Source organism: Acomys minous (assembly GCF_964271855.1).
Source record: "Acomys minous genome assembly, chromosome: 15".
In the NCBI taxonomy this organism is placed as follows: domain Eukaryota; kingdom Metazoa; phylum Chordata; class Mammalia; order Rodentia; family Muridae; genus Acomys; species Acomys minous.
Genome location: NC_140497.1, coordinates 97,119,981 through 97,134,310, shown reverse-complemented (window position 1 = coordinate 97,134,310; position 14,330 = coordinate 97,119,981). Strand labels below are relative to the sequence as shown.

The 14,330-nt window shown below is 46.6% G+C and overlaps 1 protein-coding gene across 9 annotated transcripts in view; it reads right to left on the bottom strand.

Annotated features, from left to right (window-relative positions):
• Positions 1–12,565, bottom strand: part of PIGG (phosphatidylinositol glycan anchor biosynthesis class G (EMM blood group)) — a 62,835-nt gene extending 50,270 nt beyond the window's left edge. For all 9 annotated transcript variants that reach the window (XR_014774868.1, XR_014774869.1, XR_014774870.1 and 6 more), the window contains exons 1-5: positions 12,271–12,565; positions 11,066–11,271; positions 8,221–8,430; positions 6,478–6,666; positions 5,571–5,712 (exon numbers count right to left, since the gene is read on the bottom strand). Coding sequence is in view for 4 of the 9 variants with exons in the window: in XM_084758757.1 (XP_084614883.1) it covers positions 5,571–5,712; positions 6,478–6,666; positions 8,221–8,430; positions 11,066–11,271; positions 12,271–12,424 (901 nt within the window). In the remaining 5 variants the exon portion in view is untranslated. The remainder of the gene's footprint in view (positions 1–5,570; positions 5,713–6,477; positions 6,667–8,220; positions 8,431–11,065; positions 11,272–12,270) is intronic.
• Positions 12,566–14,330: the final 1,765 nt, after the last annotated feature.

Here is a 14,330-nt window from a genome sequence, read left to right as displayed (position 1 = left end):
TTATCCCACAGAGAGGTGTATCCTAACTGCATCCTCAGAATTTACCCTTATCCCACAGAGAGGTGCATCCTAACTGCATCCTCAGTACTTACCCTTATCCCACAGAGAGGTGCATCCTAACTGCATCTTCAGAATTTACCCTTATCCCACAGAGAGGTGCATCCTAACTGCATCCTCAGAATTTACCCTTATCCCACAGAGAGGTGCATCCTAACTGCATCTTCAGAATTTACCCTTATCCCACAGAGAGGTGTATCCTAACTGCATCCTCAGTATTTATCCTTATCCCACAGAGAGGTGTATCCTAACTGCATCCTCAGTATTTACCCTTATCCCACAGAGAGGTGCATCCTAACTGCATCCTCAGAATTTACCCTTATCCCACAGAGAGGTGTATCCTAACTGCATCCTCAGTATTTACCCTTATCCACAGAGAGGTGTATCCTAACTGCATCCTCAGAATTTACCCTTATCCCACAGAGAGGTGCATCCTAACTGCATCCTCAGTATTTACCCTTATCCCACAGAGAGGTGTATCCTAACTGCATCCTCAGAATTTACCCTTATCCACAGAGAGGTGCATCCTAACTGCATCCTCAGTATTTACCCTTATCCCACAGAGAGGTGTATCCTAACTGCATCCTCAGAATTTACCCTTATCCCACAGAGAGGTGTATCCTAACTGCATCCTCAGAATTTACCCTTATCCCACAGAGTGGTGTATCCTAACTGCATCCTCAGAATTTACCCTTATCCCACAGAGAGGTGCATCCTAACTGCATCCTCAGTACTTACCCTTATCCCACAGAGAGGTGTATCCTAACTGCATCCTCAGAATTTACCCTTATCCCACAGAGAGGTGCATCCTAACTGCATCCTCAGAATTTACCCTTATCCCACAGAGAGGCGTATCCTAACTGCATCCTCAGAATTTACCCTTATCCCACAGAGAGGTGTATCCTAACTGCATCTTCAGAATTTACCCTTATCCCACAGAGAGGTGTATCCTAACTGCATCCTCAGTATTTACCCTTATCCCACAGAGAGGTGCATCCTAACTGCATCCTCAGAATTCACCCTTATCCCACAGAGAGGTGTATCCTAACTGCATCCTCAGTATTTACCCTTATCCCACAGAGAGGTGCATCCTAACTGCATCCTCAGAATTTACCCTTATCCCACAGAGAGGTGTATCCTAACTGCATCCTCAGAATTTACCCTTATCCCACAGAGAGGTGCATCCTAACTGCATCCTCAGTATTTACCCTTATCCCACAGAGAGGTGTATCCTAACTGCATCCTCAGAATTTACCCTTATCCACAGAGAGGTGCATCCTAACTGCATCCTCAGAATTCACCCTTATCCCACAGAGAGGTGTATCCTAACTGCATCCTCAGAATTTACCCTTATCCCACAGAGAGGTGCATCCTAACTGCATCCTCAGTACTTACCCTTATCCCACAGAGAGGTGTATCCTAACTGCATCCTCAGAATTTACCCTTATCCCACAGAGAGGTGCATCCTAACTGCATCCTCAGTACTTACCCTTATCCCACAGAGAGGTGCATCCTAACTGCATCTTCAGAATTTACCCTTATCCCACAGAGAGGTGCATCCTAACTGCATCCTCAGAATTTACCCTTATCCCACAGAGAGGTGCATCCTAACTGCATCCACAGTACTTACCCTTATCCCACAGAGAGGTGTATCCTAACTGCATCCTCAGTACTTACCCTTATCCCACAGAGAGGTGTATCCTAACTGCATCCTCAGTATTTACCCTTATCCCACAGAGAGGTGCATCCTAACTGCATCCTCAGTACTTACCCTTATCCCACAGAGAGGTGCATCCTAACTGCATCCTCAGTATTTACCCTTATCCCACAGAGAGGTGCATCCTAACTGCATCCTCAGTATTTACCCTTATCCCACAGAGAGGTGCATCCTAACTGCATCCTCAGTATTTACCCTTATCCCACAGAGAGGTGCATCCTAACTGTATCCTCAGTACTTACCCTTATCCCACAGAGAGGTGTATCCTAACTGCATCCTCAGAATTTACCCTTATCCCACAGAGAGGTGCATCCTAACTGCATCCTCAGAATTTACCCTTATCCCACAGAGAGGTGCATCCTAACTGCATCCTCAGAATTTACCCTTATCCCACAGAGAGGTGTATCCTAACTGCATCCTCAGAATTTACCCTTATCCCACAGAGAGGTGCATCCTAACTGCATCCTCAGTATTTACCCTTATCCCACAGAGAGGTGTATCCTAACTGCATCCTCAGAATTTACCCTTATCCACAGAGAGGTGCATCCTAACTGCATCCTCAGAATTCACCCTTATCCCACAGAGAGGTGTATCCTAACTGCATCCTCAGAATTTACCCTTATCCCACAGAGAGGTGCATCCTAACTGCATCCTCAGTACTTACCCTTATCCCACAGAGAGGTGTATCCTAACTGCATCCTCAGAATTTACCCTTATCCCACAGAGAGGTGCATCCTAACTGCATCCTCAGTACTTACCCTTATCCCACAGAGAGGTGCATCCTAACTGCATCTTCAGAATTTACCCTTATCCCACAGAGAGGTGCATCCTAACTGCATCCTCAGAATTTACCCTTATCCCACAGAGAGGTGCATCCTAACTGCATCTTCAGAATTTACCCTTATCCCACAGAGAGGTGTATCCTAACTGCATCCTCAGTATTTATCCTTATCCCACAGAGAGGTGTATCCTAACTGCATCCTCAGTATTTACCCTTATCCCACAGAGAGGTGCATCCTAACTGCATCCTCAGAATTTACCCTTATCCCACAGAGAGGTGTATCCTAACTGCATCCTCAGTATTTACCCTTATCCACAGAGAGGTGTATCCTAACTGCATCCTCAGAATTTACCCTTATCCCACAGAGAGGTGCATCCTAACTGCATCCTCAGTATTTACCCTTATCCCACAGAGAGGTGTATCCTAACTGCATCCTCAGAATTTACCCTTATCCACAGAGAGGTGCATCCTAACTGCATCCTCAGTATTTACCCTTATCCCACAGAGAGGTGTATCCTAACTGCATCCTCAGAATTTACCCTTATCCCACAGAGAGGTGTATCCTAACTGCATCCTCAGAATTTACCCTTATCCCACAGAGAGGTGTATCCTAACTGCATCCTCAGAATTTACCCTTATCCCACAGAGAGGTGCATCCTAACTGCATCCTCAGTACTTACCCTTATCCCACAGAGAGGTGTATCCTAACTGCATCCTCAGAATTTACCCTTATCCCACAGAGAGGTGCATCCTAACTGCATCCTCAGAATTTACCCTTATCCCACAGAGAGGCGTATCCTAACTGCATCCTCAGAATTTACCCTTATCCCACAGAGAGGTGTATCCTAACTGCATCTTCAGAATTTACCCTTATCCCACAGAGAGGTGTATCCTAACTGCATCCTCAGTATTTACCCTTATCCCACAGAGAGGTGCATCCTAACTGCATCCTCAGAATTCACCCTTATCCCACAGAGAGGTGTATCCTAACTGCATCCTCAGTATTTACCCTTATCCCACAGAGAGGTGCATCCTAACTGCATCCTCAGAATTTACCCTTATCCCACAGAGAGGTGTATCCTAACTGCATCCTCAGAATTTACCCTTATCCCACAGAGAGGTGCATCCTAACTGCATCCTCAGTATTTACCCTTATCCCACAGAGAGGTGTATCCTAACTGCATCCTCAGAATTTACCCTTATCCACAGAGAGGTGCATCCTAACTGCATCCTCAGAATTCACCCTTATCCCACAGAGAGGTGTATCCTAACTGCATCCTCAGAATTTACCCTTATCCCACAGAGAGGTGCATCCTAACTGCATCCTCAGTACTTACCCTTATCCCACAGAGAGGTGTATCCTAACTGCATCCTCAGAATTTACCCTTATCCCACAGAGAGGTGCATCCTAACTGCATCCTCAGTACTTACCCTTATCCCACAGAGAGGTGCATCCTAACTGCATCTTCAGAATTTACCCTTATCCCACAGAGAGGTGCATCCTAACTGCATCCTCAGAATTTACCCTTATCCCACAGAGAGGTGCATCCTAACTGCATCCACAGTACTTACCCTTATCCCACAGAGAGGTGTATCCTAACTGCATCCTCAGTACTTACCCTTATCCCACAGAGAGGTGTATCCTAACTGCATCCTCAGTATTTACCCTTATCCCACAGAGAGGTGCATCCTAACTGCATCCTCAGTACTTACCCTTATCCCACAGAGAGGTGCATCCTAACTGCATCCTCAGTATTTACCCTTATCCCACAGAGAGGTGCATCCTAACTGCATCCTCAGTATTTACCCTTATCCCACAGAGAGGTGCATCCTAACTGCATCCTCAGTATTTACCCTTATCCCACAGAGAGGTGCATCCTAACTGTATCCTCAGTACTTACCCTTATCCCACAGAGAGGTGTATCCTAACTGCATCCTCAGAATTTACCCTTATCCCACAGAGAGGTGCATCCTAACTGCATCCTCAGAATTTACCCTTATCCCACAGAGAGGTGCATCCTAACTGCATCCTCAGAATTTACCCTTATCCCACAGAGAGGTGTAGCTCTCACCGCTCATCTAAGAAACGTCCCTTTCTCATGGACGCAGACCATTTCAGGAAACTGTAACTGGTCAAAATGCAGAGAACAAGTGACCATGGGATGTCCAGCCATAAGGCTCAGGAAACGTCTCCATAGAGGAGGTGGAAAGACTTTAAGAGCCAGAGGATCAGGAAACCTGCTACAATACTGTGTCTCCTAGAAATGACACAGAACCTTCACCCATGAAACCTCAACAATATGGCTGCGTAAACAAGACCAGAAGAAGTCCAATACCAACAGACATGCAACATAAAAGGGGTAGACCTCACCGCCTCCGCAGACAAAGAACTACGGAAATGAAGGAACGCTCAGAGGACACACAGTCCTCTCCGGGGATGGCCCCCTAACCTGCTCTCCAACACCAAGTAGTCAGCCTTCAAATTATATAGACATAGGTAACATTAAATAGACTGACCAGGTTGTCTTTGTATACTTCAGAACACACACGCCTTTAATCTCACACTCATGAGGTAGAGGAGGAGGGTCTCTGCAAGTTCCAGGCCAGCCTGACCTCTGAAGTGAGTTCCAGGCCAGCCAAGGCTGTGTACATATGTGTACATGAAAAAGCACATGCATGCCAGGTCAGAGGACAACACATGAGAGTGACTTCTCTCCTTCCACCGAGAGTCCCAGAGATGGAATTCAAGTAGTGAAGCTTGTCTGTAAGTGGCGCTACCCACTGAGCCATCTCACCAGCCTAAGGCAAATTTTGAGTAGTTCCATACCTACCTACCTAGTAATATTTCTGCAACAGAATTCTTACCAAAAGAAGTATTTATATTTTGAGAATCAGGGCAAAGAATATAAACTATAAATCCTGACTGGCCATCACCCCTTTAATTTTTCTTTCACATTGTTTGGGATTACTTATCCTACACCACAGTTTTAAATGTTAATCATTCCTAATTCTCACCAGGTTTCCTCTCAAATGCAGAGCTGATTAAGATCAGAGGTGTGCTTACTTCCTCTGTGGAGGAGGCCCCGTGGCTCCCTGTCTCAGACATTCCATGGTCACCACAGAGCACCAGCAAACTGGGTAGGAGAATCTCTCTCTCCTGTAAGGCAAAGGAGAGCCTGTCAGCTATAGTTGTCTCACAAGAACATATACGGTCTTGCCAAGGAACCAAATGTAGACCCTTAAAGCATTAAATCTCTCCCAGTGAGCTGAGTCATAAAAGGGTAAAGTCAAATCATGTTACAGGGAAGAACAGTGCAGAGCTCTACACACACAAGGGGTGTGCTTACGACCTCTGACAGCAGGGCATCTGTCATTTCCAAACTGCCTCAGTTTCCCGTCAAGAAAAAAACTAAAGCATTTATTCTACAGGACTGTTTAAAGGCAAAGCACAGGGTACCCAGAGAGGCCCTAGGCAGGTCATGGCCTCTGTGCCCAGAGCTCCAGCCATTTGGTTTGATCTGTCCCAGGGGTCCTGGGCAGCTCCTGACCTTCCATGCTTCTCTCTCTTACCCGCCCCACACAGTTACATGTATCTGTCCCTCCCTCCCTTCAAGTCTCTGTTCACATGGGACATTCTTCCAAGACTGTCCTGAATACACCATTTAAATGACAGCCTCTCCTGAGTACAGGGGCGCTGGCCCCTCCTGCCCGTGTTTTCCTTTGATACATTTATGGTGTTTACTGTACTTCTCATGCTTCTTTCCCGGGCAGAAGGTAACTGTACAAATAGCAGCATCCTTGGGACAGCCACCCAGCAGGTCCCTGTGGCAGAAGACCGACTGGCTGGTAGACAATGGGCACAGCGCCCTCTCAGTCAGCAGGAAATCTGATCACCATGCAACGAACCACAGCCAAGTCTTACCTTCGACAGCAGTGAAGTGTGAATTTTCATCAGGATACTGTCCATTTCGCTGAGCTTATGACCAATCAGGGGGCTGTTGGGCCCAGAAATGTGGCCAATGTGGTCCAGTCCTAGATAGTGAAGGATTAACACATCCCAGTCTCCTCTTTTTAATACTTTATCCAAATGTCTTGTGACATTATTATCCACCTTCAAAGGGACGACAGGGAGGGAGGAACCACATGTAAACAGGGCATCCTACTTCTCCTTAATCCTCAGGAGCTCATCGTAGGTAACTCATGGAAATTGAAAAAACAAAAAGCAAAATAAAGCGAAAGCCTTGAAGTCATTAAAAAATTAATCTTAGAATTAGATTAAGCTCTTACACCTATTCTTTTTAATTCTCTAGTTTGTGAACAAACATACTATATAGATAATTTAAATGATCAAAGGCTGTTCTGGCATTTACCCCCACCCTATGGGATCATTGTTCGTCTTAACTAAAGTAGAGTAAATAAGCAAGCTAAACAAGCCCCCAAGAAGCCATGGGATAAAAAAGGGTGAAGGGCAGCCAAGCAAGACAGCACAGTGCAGCAGGGATAAGTAACAACAGCCCCACATAAGGTTATTCTTGGAAGGACATTTATAATCTCTCCCATTTCTGAAACAAATATCATGGAGATGTGAGCAGGTAAACAGACCTTGAAAAGGCCAGTAGCCTGCTTAGCCTGGAGTCTTCAGTGAAGCCCACTCCCCTCCCACTAAAACACATACCACAAAGCAAAGTGTCTCTACCTGTCATACATAGCGTGAAAACTTGTCACTACTGAAAACCCACACTGTGCCTGCCCTGGTGAATGTGGAAAAGGTTTATCACTCTAGAAAAGGTATCAGTGAAACTACACGCACTCAAAGACTGGCCCAAATCCCAAACTAAGCTGAGACTCTTACTCTAGTGCGCTAAGGTAACGCTCGCTGCAAGCCTTCACAGCAGGGCTCTATTCACTCACTCAGTGATGGAGCCCCTCTGCTGTGGCACTCGTCCTGATCTTGTGTCTTCAATGTCTGTCCAAATAATTTGAATTTTGGTTCATACTCTCACTGCTGTTTGGTTTTTTGTTTTGTTTTTGAGACAGGGTCTCTGTGTAGCCCTGGCTGTCCTGGAGTTGCTTTGTAGACCAGGCTGGGCTCGAACTCACAGCAATCCGCCTGCATCTGCCTCCCGAGTGCTGGGATTAAAGGCGTCACCACCGCACCTGGCTTCCGCACCACTTACTACTGACTACATGAATGAACGATTTTTATTAACTTTGCCATACTACGAAATACCACATATTACGAAATACTACACAGGAAATAGTATCATCTCTAGGTGGAAAATAGTAGTATTAGACTCTAAGATATAATGCTTCTCCTTTTTAAAAAATTGACCTTGAGGAGCTGGACATGGTAGTACACAGCTTTAATCCCAGCACTCAGGGAGGCAGAGGCAGGCGGATCTCTGTGAGTTCAAGGCCAGCCTGGTCTACACATCAAATCGAGGACAGCCAAGGCTACACAGAGAAACCCTGTCAAGGAAAAAAGAAATGACTTCTGAAACGGGGCACGGTAGTGGCAGCACATAACTGTAATCCCAGCACTCCTGAGGTGGAGGCCTGAGTCTAAGAGTTCAAGAATGACCTCTGCTCCATATCAAGTTCAAACCTTACCCAGGCCACATGAGACCTTGTACTGAGTAAGAGAGACAGAGAGGGAGAGACACACCTCTATATAATCTGACACAAAGAATGACGTTGTCCCATCATATTCCACAAAATGCTTTGGGAATAATTTAACCCATGTTTCATCTCCATAAAAGATTATTCTTTTCCCAGCAGCTTTTGCCTGTCTTATCACATTGTCTTCTAGGAGCACAGGAGAATTGAGGTTCCTGATGACATCAACAAAGCCAGGGAGACTTCCTGTCATCAATGCCTGTAGGAAGAAACATTCAAGGCTTAGATCACAGATCTAAAACACAGCATGGAAGAAAGATCACTTGAGGGTCAAACAGGTGGGTGCAGACCTACATCAGGCCCTGTGTGGAGACTGAGCCAACACGAGGACAGCAAGTGGGGCCGGTATGGAGGAGAAGATAGGAAACAGATTTTGGACAAAAATATCAAACTCAATATTGAAGACTTGATTATTTAATGAACATGGTTTAGGCAATCCTCACCTTGGTAAGAAAGTGAAGGAGAAGATGATAATAGTTAGACACAGTGCCAGTCACAGAAGCTATGGATTAATAACAAAGTTAATACTAATGTATTATATACACACTGAAAACATAAACCCAGAGCCAGGCCTGGTGGTGCACGCCTGTAATGCCAGCACTCAGGGAGGAAGAGGCAGGAGGATCTGTGAGTTCGAGGCCAGCCTCGTCTACAAATTGAGTCCAGCACAGCCAGGGCTACACAGAGAAACCCTGTCTGGGGGCTGGGGGCGGGGAGAAAACATGAACCTATATATTCAGACCCTTTGTCAGGGTTTCACGTAAGATTTAACCTGCTCTGGCTGGAGAGATGGCTCAGAGGTTAAGAGCACTGACTGTTTTTCCAAAGGTCCTGAGTTCAATTCCCAGCAACCACATGATGGCTCACAACCATCTATAGTGAGATCTGGTGCCCTCTTCTGGCCTGCAGGTGTATGTTAAAAAAGATTTAACCTGCTCTTTGTGACAAGCAAACTCATTAACTCTAACAAACAAACCCTAAAAATCCAGCAAATCTAATATCTGTCTCTAAGTTTAAAAAAAAAAAAAAAAAAAAAAAAGAGGAACTCCTGCTTGTGTACAGCTCTCTAAGTGATGTTAGTGGGACATCAGACCCACGCACAGTGTGGCGCCGTGTAACCGATGATGAGGGTGAAGTACCCTATCTTCTGCTGTAGATTGGAGTCGGTGTTCTCCCCCACTTTTGCCACAGACCCTCCCTATCAGGCCACAGTAATAGTAATGGATATTCATGATTTGGAGTTCTACTACCACCTAAAAAACCAACATCCATGGGTCTGTGGTGAAAAGAAACAGCAATCTTTTTTAATGCCTAAAAAATTCTGATAAGAATTCTTCAGTGGCAAAGAATCGCAAACTTCATTGTTAAGGTTCTAGGCCTTGAGCTCAGTGCTATGCATATGCTGGGCAAATGCTGTAATGCTGAACTTCATAACGAGCCAAATATGTCAGTATAAATCAACCAGACTTCCAGAACGGCCGAGTGAGCAGCTCAGCAAATGCCCCCACCCCACCCCCAAGACCAATGGAAAACCAACAAAAACTATCAAAAGCAATTATTTTGGAACTTTAATAGTCACGAAAATTATGCAATAAGCTGTACAGTCATACTCGAAGAAACACTGCACTTCTGGTTCTTTCTGTTGCCTTCCTTCTCTGCCTGGTCTGACAGTGGCTCATTACAGTTGGCTATAACAAGCAAAAAGCCAACTTGAAAGGGGCTCCGGGAAAGGAGCCATCATGGACAAATCTTAAGGTATCCGTGTATTTCTGGGAATCCCGGCCCCCCCGGACTCATGGCCAAAGTTGCTGGTTCTTCTGGCCGAGGAGGAGCTCCTGGCTACACAGCCGGAGTCAGGGCAAGCTTGAAAACTACCTAAGCAGTCAGTGTCCCAGCACATGTGAGCCTGCTAGAGGCTTCAATGTGTGATCCGCTCAAGCCAGGCTTCCGCCAGCCATCTGCTGACCCCTGACTACACTGGACCCTTTGGGAGACTGGTTTAAAAATAAGAATTAAAAAGAAAAAAATCTAGGGGCTTGAGAGATGGCTCAGTAGTTAAGAGCACTTGACGTTCTCTCAGACAACACAGATTCAGTTCTCAGCATTCACATGACAGCTCACAACCACTGGTAACTCCAGTCCCAGGGGACACAACGCCCTCTTCCGCCTTCTGTGGTGCACATAAATTCATACAGGCAAAACACTCATACACATAAATGTTTCTTTAAAATATTTTTTTAAATACAGTACAGCCACAGATTTTCAAACACTTCTGGTCCTTTCTGCCAACACTCTCCTACTCACCCTAACAGTATCTTTCTGAGGGTAGTTTCCTCAGACAGGCTTTCCTGACTCCATACTCTCAACTATATTTCTATCCCTCCAAACTCAGAATTCCATGCTGCTCTTTCCCATCAGGCACTCACCAAAATACAGCATGTGTACACAAATGCGTATTTCTCTATGGCTGTGCGTATCCATAGACGAAAGCTTCATGACAGCAGTGCTGCCTCCCCACAAATGTACACACCTGGCAGTTACTCAGTAAAAACAAGGCTGCCAAGGAAGGCAGTAGTCGTCTACCAAAGGGGGGGGGGAGTGGAGATCTCTTGGACAATCTGGCTCCAGAAGCTTCTCCCTTTCTATGAAATGTGAACTCTGGCTACCTCACAAGGGGTGAAAGGATGGTTCCATCTTATTATGGGATTCCTTCAGCATCACTGACAACACTAAAGCACTTTCCATGCTATTAAGATTGGGTCTCCAGGTAGGTTCTCTCTTTAAACTTTCTAAAGAGCCAAACCATGGTTCATAAAACACCAAGTTAACTTTACCTTGATTCGAGGCATAGTAACTGTGGGTGGCTTCGCCTCGGCCACAAAACTATGAGAGGCTCCTTTTTCTACCAGGTAAGTTGTGTAGGGCATGTACTTCACGCCTTTAGATCCAAACACAAAGTCGTCTCTTAAGGCGTCTATCACCACAATGACCACCTTACTGAAGAGAGGCGGTGGCAGTTCGGTCCGGTTCGAACTGGCTCCTAAAAGTGTTTGGAAAAAGAGAAGTTAAAATTAAAACTTTATTTGGTACTCAGTTGCCTTCAAGATTTTTTAGCTTGGGGGCTGGGCGCAGTGGCCCACACCTTCAATCCCAGCACTTGGGAGGCTGAGGCAGGCGGGTTACTGTGAGTTCGAGGTCAGCCTGGTCTACAAAGCGAGTCCAGGACAGCCAAGGCTACACAGAGAAACCCTGCCTGGGTGGCAGGGGATGAGGGGGTGGGGGTTGGGGAACCCAGCAAAAAAATTCTTTGGCTTGTTCTTCTAGCATTATATCATATCTATTTCAACATGAAAGAAGCCCCCCCCCCTTCTTTTATAGCCAGTGTTGAGTTGAGTTTCTGAGACTAGACAACTGTGAAGCTTCCTTCAAGGGCTGTAAATAGCCCACAGATGGCAGACTACCAAGAAGAACAGCTCCTGGCGAGGCTGGACGGTAAGCTCACAGTGAGTAGGTATCTCAGTAATGTGTAGTGACCTGCTCTTAGCATGGTGAGGAGGCCAGGACAAGGAAGCCTCTACATAAGAGACCTACAGTTGGGACCTGTGTTCCCCCTGAGCCTGGACTAAAACAGCCGTGCAGGCAGTGAGCTGGTGGGTTTACAAACTGCTTACATGACTGGTGGTTGTGATTATGTGAACCTGTTCCCCAGCAGCAGAGTCTTTATCGGGCGTTTATTTCTGTATAGCTGAGGATAGTACAGCTTAACCGCCAAGATTCGGGGACGTGTACTGGAGGTGAGCTGTAGGAAACTGGAGAGGTTTGAAGAAATACTACCTGTCGTGTCCTATTGGTCTCAAAACGGGGACCCTAAATTGGGAGTAAAAGGTATTATGGATCACTGTAGAGCAGAGGCGAAGCCAGGGTTACTCCGGGTTTACTCTGATTACCAGAGGAAGGTCGACACGGGGCTGGAGGCTGCGAACGCCTCGAAGCTTTACCATACAGAAACACGGGGGCACAATGAAAGCGGGGTCTATACCTGCTACGGGCTCGGGCGCTGGGGTCTCTGCACCGTGCTCTGGTCTGACAGAGGAACGAACAGGAGCTGGGAAGAATCCCCGAATAAATATCGCGACCCCGATCACCTCGACCGCCACGCAGCTGGCAGCGAAGGCCCCGGAGCCCAGCCGCATCCTGCGCAGCCGCTGGGCCCACGGCCTGAAACTTAGCGTGAACACCGCAGCCCGGGAGGGAACCCCAGCCCGCAGCAGGTCTACCAAACCCGCCTCCCACGGAAGGGCTTCCTAGTGAGCTTCCCAGCTAGCCTCAGCGGCGCCCGCGCACCGGAAATACGTAATGAGCCCTCGCTTCCGGTGCCCACCGAGAGGCCACGCCCACTCGGTGGTTCCAGGCCCCAGCTGCTGGAGTTTGGTTTTCTCTGCGCGTTCGTTGTACACACCTCCGCCTGGCGTTATTGCCCCATATTTCTGACACGTCCAGGCTTGTTTCTGTTTTCTGGGGCAAGCCGGCAGATTAAGCGACCCTGATGTGACTGGTGATCAGTGAATTGAGTGGCCTCCCCTTCTTTGGAAAAGCTTCCCTTCTCTGGCAGGGTCACAGGTACCCGTGGAAGGGGGGGGTATAACGAGCCAGGTCTTTCCAGTCTTTGATGCAGACACATTCCAGGGCTCGTTCTCCCTGAGGACCTGTAAGTGAAAGGGCTCAAGCCCCCTTCTCAACGCCGTTTTTTTGCCAGGACCAAGGTGGACTTTGAAGGTGTGTCTTCCAGCCTTAAATATAAGGCTCCTGTTGGTGGTTTTGCTGCTGTTAAGGTGTATGAGTTCCTTCATTATCTTGGATGGCAAGCTCTTGTTTCTTTTTCCAGTGAGTTTTTTAGTTTGGCATAATCACACATAGAATTTGTAAAAATTCTCTGTGGACTTGGTGTTACATGTTCAAAAGTTGTCTGTTGAAGTTATTTTTATAAAACAGTATTTGTCTCTTTTTTCTTATATTCTTGATTATTCAGTGTTCTGCTTGCACATATACCTCCACACCAGAAGAGGGCCCCAGGTTGTGAGATGGTTGTGAGCCACCATGTGGTTGCCAGAAATCGAACTCAGGACCTTTATGAAGAGCAGCCAGTGCTCTTAACCTTTGAGCCATCGCTCCAGCCCCCTATTAGGAGTGTAAAAGACAGGCAAGAGTTAGACAGGCGTGGTGGCGCACGCCTTTAATACCAGCACTCAGGAGGCAGAGGCAGGCAGATTGCTGTGAGTTCAAGGCCAGCCCGGTCTACAAAGTGAGTCCAGGACAGCCAGGGCTACACAGAGAGACCCTGCGGGGGGGGGGTACAGGCAGAGTTTATTACAGGTTAAATGAAGCATGCAAGGCTGGCAGTGAGTAGTAGTCACAGGTACCCTTGTCAAAGAAAACAAATACTTGGGATTATTTTATAATACAAGATTTCACAATACAATCTTGAGCAGTTTAAGTCTGTTCTTAACCCTCCATGCTATTTTGCCTTACTCCCAGCAAACATCCTAGAGATACTTGTACTTTGTAGCTTTCTTCAGCTCCAGCTCCAGCTCCTTCCCCCTGACCTTTCTTGAACTCTGGCTGAACTGGCTGCGTCCCCCACTTCCTCCTCTAACTCCTCCTCCCCTGACTGACAGGAAGTCTCGCCCTATTCTCGCCTATTTACAGCTCAGCGATTGGCTGTAAGCCTATTTATGGGGCATACGGGGAACAATTGAGGAGCAGTGTTCACACATTAGGACAGAAATGAGAATTTAAACCACACTATAACCATATGTCTACATTTGTCTTATTAATGCAGAAGACTGGATTTCAAGTTCTATATCTTCATCAAGCATTTGACTATTTCTATAAAACAAGACAGTTTTCTTTTGGTTTATTTATTAGCAGCAATGCCCTTGTAAGTGCTTATGGGTGCACCTGCTGGAGAGTACGGTGCTTTTGCCAAACCTAACAGAAAATTTAAAAGCAGAGTATGGAAGTGTCACAGCTCTGATGTGGGAAAGGCTTCCAAATGAAGTGTTACAGCTCAGTGGGGTGGGGGTGGGGGGGGTTCTCCAC